A 27,225-nucleotide genomic window follows, 5' to 3' on the forward strand; every position below is an offset into this window, starting at 1 on the left:
ACACTCTTTATCATTTCCTTTTTCTAGGCTATTCCTCCGGGCCCCTATGCCACACCACAGAATTTTGGCTCGCCCTTTACACCTACACCTTCAGCTCTTACACTGGCTGGGTCCAACTACAGTCAGATGCCTCCTGGCTCCTTCATATCAGGTCAGTTCTGTTAATCCGTCCCCAGAGAGACCCACCAAAACAGAGCACAAAACGCTTCTCATTCTTATAATTTACACTGATAAAAACTGCTCATATTATGTTACGGATGTTCGTACGCAGTGTGGTAACAGGGCAAAGATAAAATCTCTGAGTGGTGAAATTGTTGATTTGAACTTTTATGATGTTGTACAAACAGCCACCATATGTGTTGTCTTATCTGCGTGTATTTATGAAATGACAATATTTGTGTTTGAATGGAGTTCACAGAGGATCTGTTGTGCTTTTAAACATAAAGATGTCAAAACAGCCTTTCTGATGTGGAATTTATGCAGTTCCTAAATAACAAGTGAAATACGAAGCCGTATGGAAATCTGCTTTAACCAGCTGGAGAGGGTATTAGCGTATTTGTTTGGTTGGTTGGAATTTGCAAGGCAGATTTGCTTGCCATCTGTTGATCACGGCAGTCTCAAAATGTGAAAATAAAGTACTTTTTGTAAGTTTCTCTGCAAAATAGCATCTGCTCGATGTCTTTGAGCAAAATGCTTTTCAATTCACGTATAAGGCAATGGATGTCATTATTCTGGCACATCATGTCGGGTTTCTCTTGGTCCAGTGGCAGGATCATGACTGAATCTCATGTTTAATGTGGAGAGAGGCAATTATTATTGACTTGGCTCGTCTCCGTTCCCGTCCTCTCGTTTCCTCGTCATTGCTTGTTAATTAGTTCATGCCCTACACCTGTTCCCCTCTTGATTGTTCCCTTATTTAATGCCCTTGTGTGTTCTGTCTTGTGCTGGTTCATTGTGGTTGTTGGGTGAGTTTCTGGTCTGGTCTGGTCTGGTCTGGTCTGGTCTGGTCTGGTCTGGTCTGGTCTGGTCTGGTCGTTAATTTAAGTCTTGGTCCTGTCTTGTCATGTTATTATTTTCTTCCATGTTTTGTCATTTATAATTAAATATCTGTTAACCCCTTACCCGTTGTCTGCACCTGTGTCGTCTGTCCGTGTCTCACCACCCCTGATCATGACAATGGAATTCTGTCTGACATTAGGGTTATTTAAATACACCGTACATAACACACACACAGATGTTGCCAAAAATAATCTTAACGATTCTGTTTTTGATCACTTATTGTAAAAAAGTATTTTCATTTAATGTTTATCTTTGGCCATATTCAGAACACGGCAGCAGAATACGTTAGTCAGTTTTAAGTCCTTAATACACTTCCGTTCAAACACAGGTTGGTTATTTATGACAGTGACAACTGCATCATATACCTTAACTTGCATAAATGTTCAGCACTCACATTGTCTTTCTTGCCTTCGTGTTATTTTATAGCCCCCTGGTTTCATCACATTCAGACTGCAAACTTGGGTAAAATGTAATCTTACTGTGGCTCTGTAGATTCATCAGAAAACAAAGACACACACAGCAAATGCTTCGAAATATAATGCTGTGCTTCCGTTGTCTTCTCACACGATGTAATAACAGAGGTGTAAAGCAAACAGTGTTTTTTAAACGCTGTTGTATCATTTGACAGCATTACAGTACCATCCCACGGTTAACATCCAAATATAATTCAAATTCCTTTATATTTCTCTCTGTTTGTGGCTCTCTATTTTAAGTCTCTTAGGGTTTGTGTGTGGTTGCGTGCGTGTGTGCACACTTTTTTAGAAACTGCTCCATTCTGCAACAGATCAGTTGTGAGGTCAGTGTTTAAGAGGTTGGATTCGCTAGTTTTTCGATAGAAGATGGTTGATTCTAAAAATAGATTAAACAAAGATCGAATCAGTTGTTTAAAATCCAAAAAACCTGTAATGATTTGTGTTCCACGGAATTCGTTTTCCAAATGATTTTTACACACGAGCTTACAAATTGAATTCATGTTCAATCATCGTTCCGAACACATTCTGTTCTGAGTTATGAAATCCACTGACACTTGACATATTTCTCTAAAATTTGAACCAGATTAGGAATAGAATAATTGCATTTTAATTTACATGGGCCCCCGTGGAATTTTGGCAAAATAAGTTCTCGTTCCTCAGCTATGGTCCAAGATCTAGTCCTGCCAAAAAGTTTAGTGTGTCAGTATTAGCTCTGTAACGACAGTGAGCAGGAAGCAGTCAGAAGAACAAATGCAGTTGTTTTTATTTGGTGCGCTCTGTTTACTATACCAGAGGCCAAGGTCAGGCCGTCATCCCATCTGTTTCTAGCCATACTGAGTCTTCAGGTTTTTAGATTGAGTGTCCCGATACCAATCTTTCTACCACAGCGTCTGAGGGAGGCAAATATTCTTGCCATAGTGCTTTTTCTGAAAATGTCATTACGTTTATCCAGAACCGTAGCCGTGCCAGGAATCGCTCAGCCGAAGGAACATTTTTTGCTTTTCTACTCAGATATTTTTAAGAGAGGGAAAAAACAGAAAGAATCTCAAATGTGCTCGTGCCTTTTACGCCGGGCTTTAAACCCCCTGGGGCCGAGCTAGACTCTCTCTCTCTGTCTGTCTCTCTTTTTCTCTTTCTGTCTGTCTCCTAAATAGCCCCAGGCTTCAGATCCTGGTGGTTGTAGAGACTGATTGGGTTTGTTGAGGCTGTACACGTCGAACCCTCGCTGGGCTAAAAATACTCCCCACTTGGGGCCCATTTGAACCCTCTGGTCCCTGATTAAGACAGCTGTGGTGACCCCGGTTTAAACCGAGCCAAGAAGCGAGATGAAAACAGTATGCCAGACTAAACAAGAAAAGAGAGAAAGAGATATAAAATCGAGGAAAAAATGAAGGACTGACTTTGTTGATCTGTTTAATGTACTCCATAATAGGAAACTTTCGAACCCGGTCAACATCTCCTTAAAAGACAGAAGAAGGACAAATGGAGTGTGAGCACCTCTGTAGAAAGACTAGCAGACCATGTAACATCTCTCTCAATCATTCTTAAAGTTCTCAGAAATAAAGACTTTGGCAAGGATCTTTTGTTTTCTTTATGTTTCCGTCAAGTCGTTGCCACTTAAACTCTAAAGCTTTTTACGTGTCATGAACTTCGTGGAGCAGAAGGATTGTAGACACATTATTTCAACACAAAAACATTCTCTTAACTTTGTGAAAGATGAGTGCATGGTGCAACCGGTGGATCTCTCAGGATTACTGTACAAGCGGGAAACTCAAAACTGGGATATTTGGGATGTCTGATTTCATGCAGAATTCTTCTCAAGAGTGTGTTTTTGAGAGGGCCACCTTCCAGCCTCCTGACAGAATTTGTGTTTTTGCTTTCTTTGAATATTGAGGACTGATGCTTGCCGCTGCTTGCCCACTCCCTACCCCCCAGTGTCTACAGTCTGCCCCCTTTCTGCCTCCACAGAAGCTCCGTCCTGCCTGAAGACCAAGGAACATGACGTGCTGCAGCGCCAGAGGGTGGTAGACCTGTGGAAGGACGGCAAGTCGGAAGGGTCAATCGGTCTGGAGCTCTGCATGCCTAAATCCACTGTGCACAGCATCATCGTCAAGTATCGCCTCAGCAACACTGTGGAGAACCTCCCACGCAACGGTCGGCCCAAAAAACCTTGACTGAAGTAGTGACGTATGGAGATTGAAGATGGTAGAGAAATAAACAGAGGGATTGTAGAATGTGAGGGTTTTAAAAGGGGAAAAATGAGAGTCTGACGAAGTGGGAATGAGCTAGAGAGAAGGGGAAGGTAAAGGGGTACAGAGGGGTGGGAATGCATGAAGATATTATAGAATAAGGTAGAGAAGACAAGGAGAGAGACAAATACTGAAGGGAATAGGCTGGGTGCGCTTCTAAAAGAGGAGATTACTTTGAAGAATAAAGATTATGTACACTTTACATGACAAATCTGATGTAAAAGAGACAATAGAGAGTGACAGTAGAAATTGACCAAAAATGTCCTGCGAAGGCTAAAGGATGTCAGAGAGCAGCAGAGTCGACAAAAACACAGACTTCTTTTTTCCCCTTACTATCTCTCTTTCATTCTCACACTCTGTCTCTCTCCCCTTGCCCCCACCGCTCTCCTTCTTTCATCTCTCGGTCCCAGAGAAATCCCAGCAGATTCATTTTTCATTTGGCCGGAGTGCTCGTGTAAGTGCCCCAAACCTCCCTCCCTAATTCCACTGCAAATCACTCTCTGCATCCTTTTATATCTCGCTTTTTTATCATTCACTTTCTCCCAAACACAAAAGCATAGCCGCTGAAGAGGCCTGCAGCCTCTCACAATGCCAGAACTGAAGAATTCCAAAGACTGAAGTTTTCCAAAATACCACAAGTTTGTTTTCAAGCATTAAACCCCATGACCCAATCAAAACGCTTTTGGAACTGAAGCAAACTGGAGCGCAACTATCTTGGCATTTTTGTTTTCTTTTCTTGGATACACAGGACCTCTTGGAAATCCTCCCGGTTTTACCATCTCCAACCGTGGACTCTGTGTTCCTAAATAAGGACTCGAGAAATCGTACAAGGCCAGTATGGTGGCACAAAACCATGAGAAGAGAATGGAAAAGTCATGAGTTTCACATTCTAACGCTCCATATTCACGAAGCGTGTTGTTCCGGATGCTGAAACATCATATTTTACTACCTGTTCTGAGGTCGCTCCGAAAAGACTTGCTAATGGAATGTGAATTCTTCATCACTCCAGCACATGCAATACCAGACATTGATTTTTGCAGCTGACCTGACATCAGTTTCTTGGTCTTCCCAATGACAGGAGTGCATACGCTGGTTCTGGGTCAGTGCATGAGACCTGCACACGGAGTGTGCACACACGCACACACAAACTATTCAACCTGACCAAATTCTTGTGCTGAAGCCAGATTTAATCCCCAGAAGGACATTTATAGAGTACATGACTGTTGTATGAGGACTGTCTGTAAAAATGAACAAATACACCCACGTACAGACACATAGACACATAGTCAAGACCCACTTGCCCAAAAATAAAGAATCCGCCTACATTCTCACATGGCTCCAAAGTCTATATGACATTCTTTTTTCTACAGTACACAAAAGGAGATCATTTAATTGATATATTGTGGGGTGGACGAAACACAGTGGTGGTACATTATAACTCACTTTAAGTCTTAATGAAGCCCATAAGCAAGACAAATCACAGGTTAGATGTCTAATAAATCAGTTATTTCTCCTAGAAATCCAAGAGGTTAAATGGAGAAGTCTCAGATATTTTTCTCAGATGAGAAAACGACCCAGAGATCTGACAAATGTCACAACTGAGCTCAGATTTGCAAAGTCCGAAATCAAAAGTCTCAATATGAAGATTTCAATATTAACCGGAAAATCAAGATTATTTTACGTCTATAATAGGCTTTTATTTCAAAGTTCAAAGCTCTCCATGTATTTTAAGAGTCAATAATGTTCTTTGTCCTTATTTCTCTTATGCATTTTAGGAGTCCAAGTTGATTCATAAATGAAACACAACTTAGAACTCTGTCACATCTGTGAGCAATAATATTCTCATCTGGGAACGCCTATGAATATGAGCATATAGGTATTGCATCTTGCTCATCATTTTTTTCATGTACTCCCTTTGGTTTTTGTTCAATTCAGTCTCAAATGTAAGCAGTTTTACAGGTCGGCATGACACCTTATGACATCACCTGTGCTGTTTACACTACATTTGATGTACAGCAACATTCAGGACAGAAAACGTGTGTCAATGCAGGAGAACTGGAGGTGTCATGTTGTCTGCTTGTAATTCACCTGTGAAATTGCTCAAATTTCTGTGCTTTGAAAATGATCATGGAGCCAGACATACTATCTGATGCTCTTGGGTGCTTATTCTAGCATTAAAGTCCAATAAAAATGACAGTTAAAAAATGCTCTTGAAATATTACAGTGTTGTCAATCGTCAATAGCTTATCAATGTGGGTCATTCTCTTTTAAAAATATATGTGGCCTTATAATCTTCAGTTAAAATCTGGAAATACACTTCAACCCTGTAGTGACTATCCATCTCAAATGACGTAAAACAGCTTGGGTGGAGCATCCGTTAACTCCCACTTCCATTTTAAAATGCAACCGCTGTTTTCATACATCCAATCAATTCCCAGTGAAAATCGTAAGCCTTCAAAATTGTTGAATTTTTCCACAATCGAAATTTCGTTTCTTTCGGAAGTAAACAATCGCAACTTCCAGTTCATGGGGACTTTAAAGTTAATCGTAGTGGTTTACTCAACTGTGCATTTATGGAATGATATCTTTTGGTTCACTGAACAAGACAGTACAACATACATGCTCAAATCAATATGAGTGTGAGTAAACAGAGCCTGAATTTTTATTTTAGCTTGAACTTAATTTGTCACCATGGGGTGTGTTGTATTATGGCTTAACAAACCTGTGCGGTACGCTTCTGTATCAATGGACTGAGGCTAACTGTGCGTATGTTTGCGTCTGCTGGTGCGCCCACCGAACGAGTGAAGATTCAGAGCTGCTGGTGTGTGGCTTCCATGTGAGTGTTTAATTGTGTGAGTGTGCTTGGTTGTTTAGATAGGCTGGGTCACGGAGGCCAGCTGCCACCTCTGCGTGTTTTTCTGGTTTACTGTAAAGAAAGGAAGGAATAGAGAGAGTGAGAGCTTAGGCAGGTCCGTACGCAAGAGCAAACTTGATGCCCTCAGATCATGTTTGCATAGAGAAAGTGGGTTCAAATGGTTGGGGAGAGAGAGACTGGCAGTCTCATAAAGAGGGAGACTGTTGGAGAAATAGACATTCTGGGTGAAAGCTTGGGACAGAGACACAGTCTTGAAAGACAGCCTGGGAGAGAGACAGCCTGGGAGAGAGGCAGTCTGAGAAACAGAGAGTCCAGAAAAGAAAAAGCAGGAGTGTGAGCCAGAGAGAGAGAGAGACCCAGAGAAAGGGACCCAGAGTTGTTGATTGTAGAAGCTGGGAGTCAAAGTCACTCTGCGATCTGATTCTGAGTAATGAATTATTTTCCTTGGCTCGTGTCGCAGGAGCATGCTGTACGTTTGCAGATATAAAGTCACCCGGCTGGTTTCTAGCGTAGCGTTTCCCCCTTGTGAAGGAGCCCCAACACATTCCGAGATTTCTCCAGAAGCTTTCTCATCCGAAGGACCCGCATTATTCTTCTCTTATTACATGTTTACCAAATGGTGCCAGTCTTAATCAGATAATTGAAGTCAACAGTTAGCATCAGCCTGTTCCATTGCGTATTCTTCTGCCCGCTCAAAAATAGAAATCTCTGCCAAAATCTGTAACGCAAAAATTGACTGCGGCATTATTGTCCTAAAAGAATCTTTGGTTGTGTAATTTGAGGAACATGAGCCAAGAGGGATTGTCGTTTTCAAGGTCTTAAAACGGCTTCTGCAAGTTTAGGCTTGAGATGAAATAGACAGCCAGTGTACACAATGAAGATAGTACACGATGTGTCCAAGATATTGCACAACCAGTCAGTGATTTTACACAAATGTCTAAAAGTGTACAGGGTACAGAATCTGTAAGGTGTTTTGATTTGACCTGATTAGACTTTTTGTCCGAGCACAGCAAGATTGGTGTTGATATTGTAGCAAAGCTTATTTGTATGTATGCTGGAACTTTCTGGAGGGTCAGTTCCTCGAACCAAAGGTTACGAATGCTATAACACCATTTATGAAATTTTGAATAAAATGGCATTCATTCAGTGTAGGCTGATTATAGTCTTTACATGTTTTCGAAACCCATTTCTAGAGTTGGAAAAAACCCTGAAGAGTGTTTGAATGGTTCATATTTTGTGATTCAAAGGACAAAAGTGATCATGTACGTCATACTGTGATTCTACAACAAAATCCAGAAGAGCAGCAAATGAAGCTAAAGAATTTCTAACACTTTACACTCACTATGTGTGTGTGCTTGGTGAAAAAGAAAACTTGATATATGATTTGTCCATTACAGTGAACCTCGCATATCTTTTGTATTATTATTCTATTAAATGATATCCTCACTTTATGTTGACTCATTAAAGAATAATCGCAACGGTTTATGGAGTGAAAAGTATCATTCTGCATTCATGATATGTTTTGTGCACAAATGTTAATTATAAACAGTTTCTTGTCAAAGCAGAAAAACATCTCATTTGTGGCCAGTTATGCAGCCCACCAAAAATCTGGTTCTATGATGCCCAGATGGCAACCAACAAAACAGCGACTTGGCAGCAATATAATGTGACCAGAGCATTAGTGTATGGCTCATTACCTTAATTTACTGTATGTGTGTGTTTGCATGCTCCCTGCAGTGTTGAACGGACCCCCCATGCTAGTAAAGAAGGAGAGGGAGGCGGAGCTTCTGATGGCACGAAGGGAACAGCGCAGCGGGGAGGTGATCTGCATCGACGACTGACTTTGGCCCCTCTCGACGCACATGCGCTTGTGCATACTCGGCCGAACATCTGCATGCAAATGTAAACACAAGTATTCCTTCAGAACACGCATACATGCACCTGCTAACCTACAGTTTGATGAATGAACACGTTCTACCCTCACTATCACAACAGCACTTTTATGCCACCTCGCATTACAGCTACTTTAGTTGAAGATGAGCAGATATTCAGCTTGGGTTTTTTTTTTCCAAACACACACACTCATTATTTTCTTTCTGTCAAATCTCACAACAGTTCAAGTTTCATCCAAAGCCCCATAATGCCGCCACAAGCGCCCCTCCACGCAATAACATTTGCAGAGCTTCACATCACCTCCAATGATTTGTTTTCTAACAGCATTTCCCTTACAATCCGTAGTTTAGTCAAGCAGAACAGCTCATGCATTGAGAGAACCCTCATAGTGTGCAAGCGTGGCAATTTGAGAGACGCTGTGTACCATAAACAAGCAGAAAACTGGTGTTTTAGCTGCAGTGAGATTTACAGTAATGTGCAAGTCTTAGGCACATTAGATGCTTAGCCAAAAAACAACGTCTTAAAGATGTTTCATTTGCTTAGTGTGTTAGTAGGAAATATTCATCTAGAATTCCACACATTTTTACCTGTACCATAACCTTTGAATCAATCAAGTGAGATTTCGCCTGACTTTATGATCGTGAGATCGGATCTGCGCAGGCTATAACATTTGTTTTTTTGTCTGTGCCAATGTTTGGCAATCTATTACATTTCCCACTGACACACTAAATCAACAGATATGTACATAAACTTTGTTTTATGGTAAAACATAGTAAGTGTCCAAGACTTTGGCAAAATACTATTCGTGTATAACATTTCATAAAAAGATTGAGGGGAAACCCACAAGCTAAAGTTTAGAACCTACCATGACAGGGAGGAAATAATGTATTAAGATCAATTACAAACAGTATTGGCTGCATTATTGTCTTTGGATAAAAATAAGTATTTGTTATACATTTTTTCCCCCTAAAAATGGTCTGTCTGCCTTTTTAAGTACCCATAAACTCACCTTGAGGTGGAGACGGTTCATCTGTTCCTTACTGAATCACTTTGGAACCATACACCTTCCAAACTCTTCTCTCTTTCTCTCGCTCACTCTTGACTATTTCATCCACATCACTTCACATTCATTCAGTCAGGTCACTCCTCCACACCGCACTGCTTTCGTTTTCACATTTCTTTTTACAAACACTTTGATATTGTTCGCGAGTTTAAACTCAAATTCTTTGTGTTCTCCTGTTTTTAATCCTTGTTATTATGACTCTGATTATTGTTGTTGCTCTCGATGTTGTCCTTGATGCTACGATTGCGAAGCTTCTACCAAATGAAAATTATTATTATAATAAAAAACAGTCAAAACATTGATTCATCGTATGTTTGGTCCATGACATTTCACTGTAGGGGACCTCTTGTAATAATATTCAATGAAGAGGTTAAATGAACTTCAGAACAACGGATATCATTACTATCTAAAAAGTAATATTATAGCTTATTTGGGGCTTGCCAATGAATAACCTGTATGCAGTGGATCACTTGTAACCATGAAATTTAAAACATATGAATGCATATATTCGAATATTTTGGCATTTCCGCTTTGGCATCTTTGGTTCCTACAATTGCAGTTATGTAAACATCTTGAATGGTAATACAACTGTTTAGAGTTAATGGGCAGATGTGAACTCTGTATATGGCTGCAGTTGTATCGTCCCTATAGTTCTCAACTCAAACAGATCACGAGTTAACATGTTAATTTATTTGCCCCAGTCCCTAGCATAGTTTCTCAGCTGAAACTGATATATCTCACATTTAAGTGGTTGGTATTATTATTTGGGAGAGCTGTGTCGAATCAAGCACTTCCTGTCCTTTTTTTCATTTTGTATTGTATTTTTTGTTTTCAATATTTTGCATTTTTTTCGTTTTCTGCCAACACTGTGTATGTTGTGATCGACATTCAGCAAACAGAACAGAACATGTTAATAATGCATCTTTCTTTTGTTTGTAATAAAATTTAAACTCAAATTGAGAAATGTTGTATTGTTGTGCTGTTATTAAGATTATTGAACTTATTATAACTTATTGAAGGTTTTATCCAAACTGACTTGCAATCCACTTAATGTACTCCTGGGAATTAAAACCATAACCTTGGCATTGTTAGTGCCATATACTCTTCCAAAAGTGTTACAGGAAAGATTGAAGGAATGCTGTTGGTTCTGTTCCATCTAATTCAATTTAAGTGCAAGTGTTTTATACATTTTGCCTTGGGGTAATACTAATATAACACTGTACTGGCAACTTTGAAATGAAAGGTCCCAAGCCAATTTTGAAGAGTCAACACAGAGATAGGTCCAGGAAATTATGTTTGGACTATTGTTAACATATCATAGCGTAATAAATACATGCTAGTGTTTTCCACAGAATTACACTTCTAATTTTTTACTTCATATCTTTTTTTTAAATGTGAACATTTCAGCTCTGAATCTTTATAGAGAATAACCTTTTAAATGTCGGTCAGTGTAATATAATCAGAAGAATGTTTTTCATTCAAAACTAAAACTACTTCCATCACATGTTATCTTCAACTGACAGTTCTCTTAAAAACATCAAATGTCATCATTTACATACCCTTGAGTTGTTCAGAATCTGTATACATTTCTTTGAACCAAACAGTTCTTGGCCACCATAGACTACCATACGGAAATGACAATGTTATGCAAAAGTGCCCCAGAACTGTTTGCTTTCCTACATTCTTCAAAATATCTTCTTTTGCGTTGAACAGAACAATGAGATTTAGACAGATTTGGAACGATCTGAGGAAATGAGCAAATAACGACAGAAGTTTTATTCACTTTAAGTATTGTTTCATAAGCAGAAACTTGACAGCCAAACATGAATTTTGTGTGAGGAGTGAACCACAACAGCTTAAAAAAATACTGAATAGAATAAGGCTAGCGAGCAGGGGGGATAAGCACATGTTTTTCCTCAAAGGTTTTCAACTATCTGCTGCAGACTCAGATATAGGAAGTGAGAGTCCAGAAGCATGTGGAAAAGAAGGCAGAATGAGGAAAACATAAAGAGGAAGCCAGTGCACGATTAGGAAATTCATTTAGGCCAAAGTACATTTACAATGACTGATCAAATTAAATTGACAACATTTATGAATGGCTTGAGAAGCAAAGACTCTGGAGACACTGACAAAACTGAGTCAACATGGAGCACCAGTGGTTTTATATATTTCTTATTAGTGAGATTACATGTAAATACGATGGTATAAAAATCTGTAAATGGACTCAGAAATCTGGAAATTCTCGCTTAAAAACATACACGTACACAGCATAATAACTAAAGGCATACTGTGACTTTTTATAGGTTCCTCTGCTCTGCTGTACACACAAACCAAAGAGTATTGATCAACACGCCATCATTTCAAGTCAACTTTCATCCCATATGAACAAATCGCTCTCAATAACACAGCACAGTACACAAGACACATCATGTACTTTAGGAAGTCACAGCCTTAATCTTTTCCTTGATAAATATGTGTTTCTGATCGGTCACAGTGACTAAACATATTTGTAAAGAGGGGGTGGAGCTTGTTGTTGAAAATAAAAGCATCAACAATACTATGTTTCTGACTGATTTCCCTTGCCGTTTTCTATAAAGGTCATAAATTGCATATTTAGTCCCTCAGAGTTGCCATAACAACCAAAACTTTCATTTTTCTGCACCAAACCCATCCAGTGGTAAGGCAGCTGGGGCAACTCTGTTTTGGTCCAGCCAAGTAACCAGTGGTGAAACCTCTCATGCTTGTAGTGGCCTGCAACTCAGGCGAAAACCCATCGTCCTTCTGTTCGAACTGGTTATGCCAGTATATAAGCCAACCACGCTGCTGGAGCAAAGTCTCTGGAATGCTGTAATTAAATGCTAAATTTATATGGTCGAAATTGTGCTGGTTTCGCGTTTAATAAGGCATTTGCGGCCCAACCAAGAAATGTTTCTCCACAGATTGATCCAAGTTGTGCAGGCATTGATATCCCTAGGACATCTTCGTGGAAGGGCACTTATGTACATAAAACGGTCATCTACTGTATGACCTTGCACAGCTGATTATAGAGAAACTCCTTGTTGAAGGCAACAGCAGGTCCCACAGTCAAAGAGACAAGTCTGGGTTAGGTACTTTCAAGTCCGGTGATTTCAACCAGCGATGTATGGAAAACTATAAAACAATGTAGTCCATAGTGTCTGGAAAACCATGCCTCTAGTTAACTCTGAAGAGGCCAAAGTAATGTTTACCCGACTCCTGAAGACTAAAGCTACTTCCAGTGACCGCTTTGAGCTCTGCGCCTTTGTTAAGGCGGAGGAGGCCTGAGACCTGGCAAGGCTTCAGGAAGTGGAACTTGTGCGAGCCGGAGGCTGGTGTGGTTCCGTACCCCTCCATGCACTGGAGCAAAGGGCCTTTAGGGACGGACACCTCAAGCTTCACATACTGACTCTGGTTCTCATTGAAGTGCACCTGGGGGTGGAAACTCAGTTAGTGCCAAACCACAGGAGAAAGAGGACAAGTGAAACAGGAATGTTATGGCAGGCCAATTCAGAGAAAGAGACATAACAAAAAGAGAAAAGATTTTAAATGAACCCAGAAACCAGCTATAAAAATACAATTTCAATAAGCGGGTCTGTCATTATGGCGGTCAAAGATATAAGAGTAACTCTCTTATAGTTTTTCGAAAACAGGTGCTGTTCGACTTACTTGACAATAAAGGAAGTAAACACCGCTGCGCTCCACTTTGAAGGTGCCGGTCTCTGGATTATAATGAACTGCCCTGCTCATATTCAGCACTTCCTCTGTCCATCCTTTAATAACTCCCTCAGTCCCAACTAGAACACAAACAGACAAAATTTGACAATATCCCACATGATGCATATTATGTGTGCTCTATGTGACCGATAACTCACCTTTTTGAACAGAATCTTTGGTTACTGTTGAAAGAATTAGAGATGGATTAAACAGCAGTTTCAATGAAGAAAAAAAACTATTTGCAAAATAATGGTCCACTTACTCTCAAAGTGTGAGGCCACTTTCCGTTCTTTCCTCCCTGGCGCTAGCAAGATAAATCAGACAAAAAGAGGCATGTTTTGGAAAAAGAGACCAAACTCTCCGGGCTGAAATCTGATAAAGACAAGCACCTAAGCATCCGCGTGGAGCTCTCGCAACTTTTAACAGCTGTGCAGATGCAAACATCGTGGATTAATCTAGAATAATTTATCTACGAGTCGAGGCCCTGATTTTCAAAGCAGATGGTCAAATATTTCCTTTCAGGTCTGTTCTACACTTCGCAGCCTTTGTTCCGGCAAGAGCCACCGGTCGCCATATTTGTATTTCACCCCACCAGCTGGTTCCAGTCAACAAAGGAGACTGCTAAAAATTTGGATCTTTCCTAACCTTTGTCATGCAGAAAATAATCTTCCTATGAAATGGGATAGACTAGAACAGCTATGGCTACCGTTCAACTTAACACAATAATTCAAACAAATCACCTCTAGGGATTTTTTAACCCCTCTTCGTTTTCCCCTCAGGGGAGCTGCCTGAACTCCCTATATACCGTCAAAATGTGCATTGACTGATCACCCACGTCTCAGACTTCAAAAAGACCCTCATAGAAATGGTTAACCCGACTGCTGATTCTGGCCGACTGCCTTGACTGTCCCCAAAGGGCACTATTTTGGGCTAGGAAAACAATATATTTTGAGGAATGACTGTGGATAAGCATTTTGGCTCTAAAATCAGACAGCCGTCAGGTGTCAGCTGAAGGCTTGCAGCTGCTCATTAGACTTCTGATGGTCCATCTGTTCCAGAGTAATGTTTGTTTTGTCGATCTTTTTGGCCGTAAGTCCTCGCTTTTTGTTGTTTTTGCCCTGCTGGCACAAGTTTTTTCACAGTTCATCCGCCTCAAATGCCTTATCGCATAATTACAAGCAAATTCGAGGCAGAACTAAAGTCAGTCAATTGCCAATTAAAGCTATTTCAGGCTTCAATGCAGGGGTCACTTGTTTTAGAACGTGTCTGAAACCGCTGTGCCCTTGCGGTCGTTGTGCCAGTTGGTTTTGCTGGATGCGTGTCCATTCAGCTCAAGCCTACAATTTCTGCTGTCACTCAGTCTACTGCCTACTGCTTCCTGTTGCAGCTTTTGGAAACATGTGCCCAATGGTTTACCCAAGGTGCCTTGCTATCCAAAATGTTTTCATTCCTGTAAATATTGCGTGCAACGAGTGACCAAAGATCATCCCTCTGCAGCTGCAAAGACTGCAGGTGAGCCAAGGCTTTCTGGCACTTGCAGATGTTGTGTCTTAAACACATTATGGTTTAACTTTAAGCACTACAGTTTTTTTAGCTTCCTTTGAAAAGAATCTAGAATTGCTATAATGGGCAAGCTGCACATGCAACAGCCACGCAAGTGCTTTAAATGTTTATTGTAAATGTCCATCATTACCATTTCTGCGGAATCTCTGACTCTCCAGCAGTTCACGTTTCTCCAGGATGAGCTGAAATATGGCCTTGCGCTGCATATTTACCTGTGAAAGTGAAAAATAACGCGTGAGACGACAAAACAAATACCATTTTTTATCACGCTGAACAGCTTTTGCAGACAGAGATGGGAGACAGACGCAACCAGCGTGACTGGGCCAGGAATGAAATCTAAATATGTGTGTCAGGTTCAAGCAGACCACTGGGGAGAAACACTGCTGGCTTCTATTAACTGACGTTTTGTGGGTAACCCGTGCAGTAGTCATAGCTTTTGAAATAAGCTGGAGCCGTTCAGGAGTGAGACACAAACAAACAGTCACCAGAAGTCTGGCAAACACTGAAACTCCGATTTTAATAGGTCAACCACTTCCTCTAAATAAAAACCGACAACAACACCTTGCAAAAAAATGCAAAACATTCCTGAAATGTTTCTGTGCTAAAAACAAGCATTACATTAAGCTTTGAATAATGACTTGCAATGTGACCGTCAAATGAAAGCTTCGTCAGCAGTTTGGGAACAGGAGATGTGGTTGAGCCTAGAAGTAAAATTACCTGTCTATCTGGATTTATGAAATGTGCATTTGGATCTATGCTGGGCATTTACAATTATCAACAGCAATGAAATGTACAAAACGGCAATGTCAGCATCATGTTGCCATACCATTTTCATCAGTATGTGTGTTCCTTGGGAATCGAACGCACAACCACAAATTGAGCTTCAGGGACACAATAATGCGTCCCCGCAGTCCATCAATTCATCGTGAATAGGTTACATTCTCGGTTCTGATTCAGCATTTGCAACCTGCTTGTCCATCACGGAATTACTCCTGAACTTTCTTATTGACTCGTGACAGCTACCATCTGCATCTGATGGCAAACTCCAGGCTCTAAATGGTAGCCCAGGAGTCGCAATTCATTTAACCATAATTACACAAACGCTTAAAAGGCAATGTCCGCTGGCTTCGAAACGCGCCCGTGCCAAGCAGGCTAAGATTTCCAGTAAATTGTCCTAGACATGGAGCGAAATTGGCGCCCGAGCCATCAAACTTGGCAGCGACTTTCAAAACTAAATAGGCCATAACTCACAGCACCCTGCGCGCAAAGTCTGAAAGGGTCGTAAAAACGCGTCCCGCAGACCCCCAGCTGCGCAGAACCTTTATGTTTGTATAATCAAGTGCCTCTAAATTATAAGACTGCGTTCTTCATGATATGCATCCCCAAACGCCGCAAGAGCTCTCAGAGAGACCTTACGAGACCGTGTGTTGCATAACCTGCTGATGAAGGGGGAGAAAATGCATTGCATAAATACCGGGAGATGAAATGTCGAATGCACAGATAACGAACATATGTTGCGAAAATATGATTGCGAATGCATGCACATCGGACCTTCTACAAAAGGCAATAACAGACAAGTAAACACGTTTACCTGCTCTAAACGCACTTGCAGAGTTTTGAAGGACCTCGACAGGTCCCGAGTTTGCCGCAAGGTCCACACTGTAAATATGGCACTGCACACGGCCAGGGACAGCGCGACAACGGCCATGAGCGACCAAGCCAAGCGCAGCGTGCGGATGCGTCTCCTCTGAAGAATCCGCTGCATTGTTGCGCACACGGATCGTTTAGCGCACTGGAGCTTCCACATCAATCATTCCGTCCGCTATCCGCGCGAATATCTCCGAGCTTCACTTGCAGGTCCATCGCGCTAGAGCTTCGGCGATTTGGAGCGTAAAGGCAGATGTTGTGGCGCTTTTCGAGCAGCGTTCACTCCAGGGCAAACCTGGTTGCAACCTACAAACGTTGCGGGAATGACCGTAGTGGCGCACACGTGCGGACACCCTATAGCCGCTTGAAATGCTTTGATAAACGGAGAACTGTTTGCGTTTATTGCCAAAACTGCAGGTAGCCCAAAAGACACTGGAATATTCCTCTCATTCTTCTGCAGAGAGTTGACAGTAACAAAGCAACCTGTTAGGATTTGGATCGTACTCCCACCTTCCAGTTACGTGACTCGTTGACATGAGTTTGCAGCGATAAACAGACCATGAACGATAAGAGGTTTCATTTAAAAGCCCTTCTGCGTCCATGCGCTACAGGGAAGTGAGTCCTGCGCGCAGTGGAAAATATATTTCCTTCCCCCTCGTGAGGTGCCAATCATTCTTATTCCGTAGCGAAATACCATTTAGCCTCGTCCTGCCTCAAACCATCAAGTGCATTTTTATCGCACTATAGTCGAACAGCCAGTGCATCGTCCAACATTTAAGAGAGGAACCGTGCACAGCTTAGTGAAAGTGTATAGAAAATAAATGACACGAGATTCACTTTACAGGCGTATGGGTTTTCCTGCTATAAATGTACTCATTCACTTTTTTATTTTACCACACGGTGGCGCGGTCGTTTAAGGTTTGGTCCCTTTAACAAGAGATTCAGCATTTTATCGATGTGCTTATCCGCTTCGCCAGCGTCCGGCTATTTTCTCACTTGATCGATAATGCAGAACTGTACTTGCATGACGTGTATTTTAAGATTGAAATAGTTTTAATACTCATCTCAACCGCAGTTTAAAAACCGAAGACTGATAAAAAAAACACAGCTGTAAAAACGTGGACACGTGTAGTTTTATTCATAACTTTCAGATCATAGAAAACTACACAGTAAACTGGATACAGCAAAGTGTAACGATGTAACTAAAGTGCGTCAAAGCAACAGTTACTTCTCAACAGGTGTTTGTTTGTGTAATTTGTTATCAAAATGTAACAATAAAATTCTAGACTGTCAGTTATTCGTGTTGTACACATATCCGAACGGCACACAGTTTTCCTGACAAGTTTACGGGAAGGAACATATCTTGATAGGTTTAGAATTTCAAGTCGAAGCTAAGAAAAAGCGAAGTCCAATCGTGGTTTCATTACGCCAAACCATACAGACATTTACATTTATAGTTCTAGTGTAGTTTTGTATGTATTGGTGACATGTCTTTGTCAATATATATGAGTCTTCCGCTCTATTGTCCTAAATGCACAGTCGAAGTATAGTTGATCAGACGTACATTTCATAGCTAGTTTCATAATGTCTATATCCGAGTATGTGACAAATAAACAATTAATAACTCATAGAATAACTCAGTTTGGCTTTTGGTTATAATACACTTTTTGAGCTAACAGAGATGAGCTAAACAAATCTATAAATTAAAACAAAGTGTGTGTCACATTGTTCTAAGCAACACTGCTTTTTCTACCTCAGAAAGTTTCCTATAGGTGTATTTCACTTTTAAAATGTTGGAGATGAGTATGTTGGCTTTCTTTATGAGAGTTGAACGGGCGCTTATGCTTTTCTTGTTTCAAACAACCTGTTGCTCGTGGCTCTGGTCAAAGAGGTGCTGCAAAATTTAAAGGTCTCCCTGGGCCAGATGTTGAAGGGCATCACCCTCACAACGCATGCAGTGATAGCCGAGGTCAGAGGTCACATCCCAGCATCCCTGCTTTAGATAGAAGTCCAGAGATGACTTGTTCCAATCCAGTACAGTGAAATTCAGCTGTGTGCAACCAGCAGCCAAACCAAGCTGAGGTGAATCACAAACAAACAGCAAAACCTGTATTACATGTAGTCGTTTTGCAGACTATTTCATTCACTGTGACTACAATAAAAGCTATACAATACTATACAATGATATCAATATGTTAGAGAATCAGAGCAGAACTAGAGCAAATAAATGAAATAAAAAAGTGTTTTATGTAAGGTATTGCGAGTATTGTTCAAGCAACTAGGTTTAATGTTCAACGTATGTAACCAACCATTCTTACCTGGGCAACTTTGGCCATCAGAGCCTTGCCAATGCATTTCCCTGAAAATAATCATAAACGGTCATTACTCATCATAAATCGAGTTTTTCATCCAAATACATAAGGAGACACAATGTTATTTTCTTACCTCTGAAGTCTGGCATCACGTACAGGTCCTCCATGTACACTGCTCTGCCTTTCCATGAACTGTATGTATAGAAGTACAAAGAGTATCCAATTTTGGTATGACCTGCGAAAAGACACAAATCCTGTTCGCATGAACCCACCATCCTTCCTAATCCAGGCCAGTGCTATTGTGTGAGTCTTTGCTTATGTGTTTTTACAGTATCAGTTTTTGATGATTAAATATAGATACTAAAGCAATATCCCATTGAAGAGCAGCCTACATGAGCCACTTAAATATCTCACCGTCTTTAGACTTAAGGTGCTCAGGTACTTCAGCAATAATTCCATGGAAAAAAGGATTTTTCGAGAATCCATCCTGCTCCAGATCTATAGTACAGAAGTAATACTGTAATCAGCTCCAAGTTCTTACAGAAGCAAATCACAGCATGAAATTACAGCACGTCGTGTATTTTTTTCTGAAGAATTGTGACATTTACAGTAAACTTACCTCTTTGTGTAATTTTAATCTGGTCAGAAACTTTCTCATGTTCTGCCAGTTCCTAGTGTAAAACATTTGACAAGAGAAACAAATTTTTTAAAGCTATGTTGACTTAATTGAACAGTGAACAGGAAAGGAAAAAACTATATTTTTACAATTTAACAATTTTAGTTTTTTCATAGTTTTGCCTCAAAATGGTCAACTACCCCATTTTTTAAGGCTCATGTCTAATGCAATATAGACCTCTTATATATGCTGGCAATAACATGGTCAATATTAAGGTTATGACTTTCACTTTCAATAAACCAATAAAAAGCTTTTTCATGCATCACACTACATCCTGCCTCCAGTATGAGACCATTTTTAGGGATGGTGCTTCATATGCTTCACATTTCTGCTCTAGAGCAGTTCCTCCTAGAAATGTTATTATTTTATATTTGTCTTTTTCATTTAATTAAAATAATATTTAAAGTTAATAAAGTAACATACTAAAACATTTTTTTGCCTCGGTTTTTGGATTCAATTCGTTTGGATTCCAAGACGTAATTGCCCTTCTGTGGTTTAAAAGGCATATAGACGGTTTCCCAACCGTTACTGCACAAGCGCACTTTTGTGACCCCAACTTAACTTCCGGTACACATTCACAAACAATGGACCTTTATCACGGAGGAATTGAACTTTAATCCAGAAACGCCGATCTGTGAAAGCAGTGGCTTGTAAAACCTACGTCATCATTTCATCACACGGTGTCAGTCAGAGCTCCAAATTAGTGATCAGTGTGATGAATAAAATTAGAATGTGCATTGATTTGTATTAAATATTTTTATCACCAATTGTGTGAGATTTTTCATTGACTGTCATTTTACTGCATGTAATTCAGTAATACACCAAAATGCATTAATTTTCAATGTAGTCGAGCTGTCATCGCATTAAACTTTTAAGATTAACTAAGTTTTTAATATCAATTTGTTTCTTTTAGGCAGTAACCATCTATTCAGCTATTTTAAGGACTGAAATAAAAACTTACATAAGCAATACTGCTATGGAAAATGACCTATAAAATACCCATGGTCTTGCTACAAATACATACTACACTTTCACTATAATAGAGAATGTGAAGCTGAAGTCACGCCCTACGTTGCAGTGGCAACGCCATCTTGAGAGGATAATACTCCACTGCTATTTTTGTTTTGATATGTACAGTTACTTGTTTTGATTGATATATGGAGGAATCAAAAGTCAAAGAACCATATGCTTTTCGTGAACGACTCTACATAATGCTATTGCAGTTTTTAACACAGCAAGATCGACCTACCATAGTTCTATTGCCTAGTCAAAAAAGAGAAACAAAACACTGCATTGAACGCACTAGCAAAGATGGCGCAACATTCAGTGTTGCGTGACGTTGCAGCTCTATACAATTCATATTCGTCACATAAAATATGACCAATAAGAAAAAATACAGGACTGTAGTAGGTTAGGAAATAAATGTATTTCTGTCATGACCACTGTAAGAAGGTTTAGCATGGTAGTGTACATGACATATAAATATATTTGGTCTTGGTGGAATAGATCTGCTACGCTGCTGCGGCGGAGCAAGTATGGAAACTTGCTAATGCCAATGTATCCACAACATGCTGCTGTGTGCATTTAAGTAAAGCTGCTGATCCACATACTGTATAACATATATGAAACCCTGCATGGCTTACGTAATCACCTTGTAGCAGTTCTATACAGGTGGAGCAGGGGAAGGAGGAGGGTTTCTGAAACACGTTGCACTGCTACAACAATCACTAGCCGAGATTTAAACTTACAGCAGCAAGCTCGTTGGCGGCTGATTCGGAAGTAACCAATCAGCTGTGCCGTGTAGTAAGTTATTATGTCAGATTGAATTGGACTGCGCCATCTAGAGTTTCATGCCAGAACTTTCTCCTATTATCCCGACTGTGCATTTGGATGAGAAATAGATTTATAGGAACATATCAGCAAGTTAAAGAGATAAAGATCCTCAGTTTCGAAGCGCTTATTTCACAAAAACTTTCTTCCACAAGTTATTTTAAAGAAAAAGACACTTTGTGTCGCAGTATAAATCCGCTTTCAAGAAATTGTGAAAACTGAGGTAAGGAGATTCGATGTTCAGCTTTAAAGCAGACCGGTGCTGTAGTACCCATCTGTTTCTATCGGCCGCTTTACGTAGGTCGTCTGCCAAATTGGAATGGTGGGAGCCGGTCTGTGTTTCAAAATCTGCGGTAAGGCTGTGCAATTAATCGAAAATGAATCGTAATTGTCAATTATGGCCTTCATCAATAACAAAAACAAAATCGAGGTAAACGATTGTCATGTCGCATTCCATTTTGCAAGGATCCTCTCTTTTCTTGTAGTATAAATCCACAGCGCACACCTTTCCTTTACAGTGGTTCAACAGTGCTATTTCTTTACATTTATTTTTCAGTTAAATTCAGATTTTAAAAGCAACGTTTTTTTATTATCTATGTTGTTTTAAAGGTTAATGAGTAATCATGTTAAATAATCGGGATCTCAATATTGGCCAAAATAATCGCTTTTTGTCATAAAAAAGCCGCCCTAGTCTGCGACTTTCCAGTGAAATTGAGTAAGGTAAGCTTCTGATGGTTTCTTGTAGATTTATATTTAATGGTCTCTGGGCTCTGTTAAAGCAGAACAACAGCTTCTGTATTACACAGAAATTTAAAAGGTAACAACATATGAGCATGTTAAGAACACATTAAATATACATATGATAAATAAATAAATATGCATAAGCAGTTGCATTTCAAACATATACTGCTTTATGCTCAGGTGGCACGATCCCAATATGATATACAGAACTATGAAATCAGAATGTCTTGTCCCAAATAACAACAACGGGACAACAGCGTGGTCAACTTTATGCCGGAGCTGTGCAGACCGATCAGCGGATGACATCAAAGTACCGCGAGAGCGATTAGAACGCACCGCTTCCTCATTCCGGCATGACAACCTCAAGTCTGGCGCTGTCCCAATTGGCACACCCCGGTCTTGTGGTGCTCCTGCGAGTGCACACTTGGTGACGTCAGGAAGTGCAGACCTACAGGGCACTAGACAAGAGTCTACAAGGGTACACAGGAGCACATTTGTGGGACAGACTTGAGGTCTTCCAAACGCCGGAAAGATAAAGCAGTGCTTTGCTTTCTAATGGATCGCGGAACTTTAATTTCATACGCTGACCAGTCCGCACAGCGACACTTAAAGTCAACCTCACTGCTGTCCCATTGTTGTTATTTGGGACAGGAGCTGCCGGTTTGTATAGTTTTGTATTTCATATGGTGGTGATTATGCAATAGATACTTATGTTTCAAATGCAACTACTTATATATTTATGAATATGTATACACAATACTTAATGTGCATAAAGCGTTCTTAATATACAATTATATGTTGTAATTTAATATTTCTCTACAATACAGAAGCAGTGTTATACAGCTTTACAGAGCCCAGAGACAACTAGATATAAATCTACAACAACATAGGCTTATTGCCATAAGTAAGAAAGTGTCGGCCTACTGCATTAAACGGTTTTGTTGTTGAATATTTGGCTTAATAGAAAATAAATAAGCAATAATGTGTATAAGAAACTTATCAAAACATATATTTGTTTTAAATTTCCGCCATGTTTAGATATACCACGACACTCCTCCCATCCGTACTGTTATTGGTCGTCCGCAAGAATTCCTGGGTAGGTAACTTCAGCAGAGTCTTCAAAGATGCCAAGCGCAATAAAGACGAATGGGAAACTTTAAGGACTCGTAGACTTAGCGAGCAAAAATGCCATATGGGTCTGCACTTCCTGACGTCACCAAGTGTGGACTCAGTGGAGGTCCACAAGACCGGAGTGTGCCATTGTGACAAGGCCTATAGAAGTCGCGGCTGACAGCTGAAAGATGGAATGACGTCAGAAAATGCTAACGTATGTGGCCAGGAAGGTTTCAGATTACATGTTTTTTTGTAAAATGGCTCTCTCATCAACACTGGAGCCATTATTTCGCATTGATAAGTGAGCATATTACTGTGATAAATCCTGTATGAATCAACAGATATGCACGTTTGTAATGAATTACTGATGTCAGTGACGCGGCAGATCAATGTTTTAATTTCCCAAGCTTCTAAAACAATCGGGATCGACGCACGTGTGGCTATATGACACGCACTCACCAGTAACATCCGCGAGATGTCCTTACAGTCCTCTAACGTGGCGGGCCGTATCGTGAAATCCATCCCAGTCGACCACCAAGACGCAACGTGCAATGAAATAGACAAACGGAAGCGATATGTTGCGTGTGTTCGATGAACTCCCACCCAGAGCAAGGAAACAGCGCCATCTGCGTGTTCTGAATGGATAATACAGCATGCCCACATTGATAAAATATTGTATTCTGTAATTATTATAACTTTAGTAAACTACTCAATTATAGTGCATTGTAGAATTATAGTCATTATACCGACGTGTGTTTATAGTATTCTTTGGGATCAACCATAGTAAATCGATAAAATGAAGTCAAGATATGATTCTAAAGTTTACTATAATTTGTGTTAATAAATAAGTAGAAATAGGCAACTACCGTTTTAATGTCTCTCGTGCAATGATTAATTCTGACGTGAGGACAAAAGAACACTCTATTCACCCAGACACACATTTCTCTGTTCTTAAATAAGTCAGACATGGCGCATATGCCAGAAACTGCTGTTATATACCTAAAACTCTCTCTCTCTCTCTACAGATGTACTGAGTACTTCTTGAAAACGTACAGTACACGTTCTTCAATTATTCATAAATTGACGCACGTTTTAATGTGGCTGCTGACATTTTAATGTCGCCATTCAACTCAGTTCGGTGCTATTAACTGTGTTTTCAGACTATTTATTTATTTTGTGTGGTGCTTAAAATAGCCATGTGTGCTCAGTCACTGAAGGGCAGCTAGGGTGGGGAAGGATCCGAGTGATGCTGTCATTTTAACCGTTATAGTCAGATTTCGCTCACAGTCACTGGCACACCGCCACTAATAATAGCGCTGAAATAACGGGCGCTGCTGACTAACCCGTTGTATGAGGCGCTGCGAGGAGGAAATCTTGCCTTTGACGTGCAACCAACCGAGCAGTGCGCACACTTCTAACACAGCTCACATACTTACACAGTATGTGCGGGGGTTTGTATTCTGAAGGTTCTGAAGAAAACTCTATGAACCCCCAGACAAAGCAACATCGTCAGAACATTTATTCTTGTTAATAAGAAAAACCAAAGGCATATTAGATTGGCTACCAAACATTCGCAAATCCTCTATTCGTGCCTGATGTTTTCAAGGATATCAATGACGCAGGCGGATCTGTGAGTGATCATTAACGAACATGTTGAAAGTGCGACAACGCGAGAGAAAAGGCTGCGACTTTTTCTTTGGCCTGCTCTTTTTATGGGGCCCCGGCGTGGCTTCGTTAGGACCAGGAAAAACGCCAAGAACCATTATATAACTGACATTAACACTCCTAACTGCAGGGCTATTGCTTATACGGAAAATGACGTCACAACCAGAAGCTACTCACTTTTCCAACTCATAAAAATACCAGATGGAAGAACACAGCTTTGTTCACGGGATAAATGGGCCTTCTTAAAGAATTTAATTAATCCACATATACTTAAACCCCACTAGGTGCAGTTTGAAACGCTGGCATGCTATAACTGTCTACCGTGCTGGTTGCAGTGTAAACTGCGAGATATAAAAAGCAATTAGCAAAATCATAAAATGTTCTTGTTATATATTATTTCACAATAATTATTAAGATTTTTTTTACGTTTGCTTTATAAAATAACATTAATTTGTTTATTGTTTCAGTATGCAAAGAGCTATTGGCCAACGCTATACACACACGCGCACAAAAACAAAATGTATACTGTGACGCAAACAACAAGGTGTTAACACGCTTTTAAAACATGCTTTTGGCTGTGAACGAGTCCAACTTGTTATTTAAAAGTAATTAGCGTATAAAGTGCATGTAACAGTTTACACTATGCAGGTAAACTCATGCCTAAAAGATTTGCATGTACAAGAGCGAAATAAAACAAGGTTTGCAGCATTGTATCGTTTTTCGTTAGTGTAAATCGTAATTCTTCTGACCTCCGTTATTTCCACGCTTACACTTTTGACACGTTTTTTACGCTGAAATGAATGCGGCCAAACGCATTGCAAGTATGTAAACAGAGGCGTTATGAACTTTAAAACGGATTCACCGCGCAGAACCTGTGTTTGTGTATGTAAAATAAATATTTTGCAAACGTCTTGCCTACGCAGGCGAAAATTGAAATAAGCAAATGTGTGCAGTTCCGTCTGGCTTGCAGCTGCGCGCTTACAGGTTTGTCACGAGTCGCTCGCTCGTTTGGGTTTGCAAGCGTGAGTGGGGAGGCGGGTCAACCTTCATGTGACCAATCAAATGAGGTTCCTGATGACTGATCGTTTTCTCTTATCTGATTGGTTTAATAACGCACCAGTCAAGCGGACATCAGAATGCATCACTTTAATGCATGCACCCAGACAATCATAAATATCTAATACTTAATATATACACGATTCTTTAAACATTAACCTGACTGACATGTGTTGAATTACTAGTATATCCTCTTACGAAAATTAAACATGTTTTTTGTTTAACCACGGTCAAACTATGGGTTTGCAAATTGTAATCGGTTCCTACTGGTTCATTTCATAAGGATAGAAAAGTTGTACATAATGAAAAGTGCTTAAACCATTGAACTAATGCTACAATCTATAATTAAATTCATTAATACCAATGTATGAGAATTTACACTCTCATTTGAATTGTCTCTAAAGGATTTGATGATGGATGGTGTATAGGTTTCATTTGCGACTGTCCCACCTGCTTAATCCACAACCAAATGATAAGACTTTTTGGAGTTTAGGTTTTCCCAGAGATAAAGGACCTTATGGAGAACTTTTAACCATGAAATAGCATCCAACGCTTTGCACGTTTTATACATTTCCTGTATAAATAGTTAAAAAATATAAAAATGTGTTGAGAGCTTGAGTCACCCAAATCTCAGTAAATTGCAGTAAATTATGGCTTCTGGTATTGTTGGGAAGACGCAGGGCATTGCTAGGCCCTTTTTAAGGGAGCTTAATATGATGCGGGACTGGGATCGATACAAGGCCCTTTCCCAGCCACTGTAAAGAAGTTTTGTCCGCGGTCACCTCTCGTTAACTTTAACTCCAGCTAACTGAAAGCACTTCACACCAACGACGGCATACTTTAGAAAACGATCATGATCATTCTTGATGATGTGCTGTTTTATTTTTCTGCACATAAGAGACCCAGAAAGACGACGGGCAGATAGTTACGTTACTGTAGTTCAGGCTGGTGCGGCTGTGTTATTCACTGTTCTGAGTTCCGGGGAAACTTTTCAAAACGTTTTTGTGAATGCACGTACGCTGTTACAAATGTTATCCTGTGCATGCAAATCTTTTAGGCATGATTTTATCTTCATATTACACCCAAAATAACATGTATATGAAACTTACATCTATTGTATTAACCTCTGATGGGCAGGAAACCATCCTCTTTTCCTGTTTAGTCTATGATGTGATGACATTCTTTTTCTGTTACTCTCTTATATTCGTCTTCCCTTTTTAAAATGCTTTCATCACTTTTAGTGAGACAGTGATGCAGCTTTTTCAATAAATACATAAT

The 27,225-nt window shown here is 40.1% G+C and overlaps 2 protein-coding genes across 12 annotated transcripts in view; one reads left to right on the forward strand and one right to left on the reverse strand.

Moving 5' to 3' along the window:
* The window catches only part of chd3 (chromodomain helicase DNA binding protein 3), a 41,482-nt gene extending 30,909 nt beyond the window's left edge, over nucleotides 1–10,573 (forward strand). For 5 of the 10 annotated variants that reach the window (XM_079477089.1, XM_079477090.1, XM_079477091.1 and 2 more), the window contains 2 exons: nucleotides 28–151; nucleotides 8,394–10,573. In XM_079477089.1, the coding sequence (XP_079333215.1) occupies nucleotides 28–151; nucleotides 8,394–8,497 (228 nt within the window). In that variant the 3' untranslated portion in view covers nucleotides 8,498–10,573. Of the gene's footprint in view, nucleotides 1–27; nucleotides 152–3,500; nucleotides 5,658–8,393 lie in introns of those variants that run through there. The other 5 variants (XM_079477083.1, XM_079477085.1, XM_079477086.1 and 2 more) reach the window with 1 other exon arrangement.
* A 775-nt stretch (nucleotides 10,574–11,348) lies between these two features.
* On the reverse strand, nucleotides 11,349–23,856 carry tnfsf12 (TNF superfamily member 12). Of its 2 annotated transcripts, XM_079477980.1 has the most exons (10): nucleotides 23,686–23,856; nucleotides 19,486–19,537; nucleotides 19,281–19,364; nucleotides 19,000–19,101; nucleotides 18,873–18,913; nucleotides 15,038–15,119; nucleotides 13,607–13,648; nucleotides 13,503–13,526; nucleotides 13,297–13,424; nucleotides 11,349–13,059 (listed from the first exon to the last, which is right to left on the reverse strand). In XM_079477980.1, the coding sequence occupies exons 1-10, from the start codon at nucleotides 23,746–23,748 to the stop codon at nucleotides 12,805–12,807; spliced, it is 873 nt and encodes a 290-aa protein (XP_079334106.1). In that variant the 5' UTR covers nucleotides 23,749–23,856; the 3' UTR covers nucleotides 11,349–12,804. The 2 variants fall into 2 exon arrangements, with proteins under 2 accessions (XP_079334106.1, XP_079334107.1); XM_079477981.1 differs by lacking the exons at nucleotides 18,873–18,913; nucleotides 19,000–19,101; nucleotides 19,281–19,364; nucleotides 19,486–19,537; nucleotides 23,686–23,856 and adding an exon at nucleotides 16,499–17,425.
* Between the last annotated feature and the right edge of the window lie 3,369 nt (nucleotides 23,857–27,225).

The sequence above is a fragment of the Barbatula barbatula genome (assembly GCF_947034865.1).
Source record: "Barbatula barbatula genome assembly, chromosome: 1".
Classification (NCBI taxonomy): Eukaryota; Metazoa; Chordata; class Actinopteri; order Cypriniformes; family Nemacheilidae; genus Barbatula; species Barbatula barbatula.

What these genes read in the sequence shown, in the direction of transcription:
- tnfsf12 (XM_079477980.1), bottom strand. Translation starts at nt 23,748, where the DNA reads ATGGATTTCACGATACGGCCCGCCACGTTAGAGGACTGTAAGGACATC. An exon ending in CGTGATGCCAGACTTCAGAG is followed by an intron (nt 18,914 to 18,999) that starts GTAAGAAAATAA and finishes GATTATTTTCAG; the next exon opens with GGAAATGCATTGGCAAGGCT. An exon ending in TCAGAGATTCCGCAGAAATG is followed by an intron (nt 13,649 to 15,037) that starts GTAATGATGGAC and finishes TTATCTTGCTAG; the next exon opens with CGCCAGGGAGGAAAGAACGG.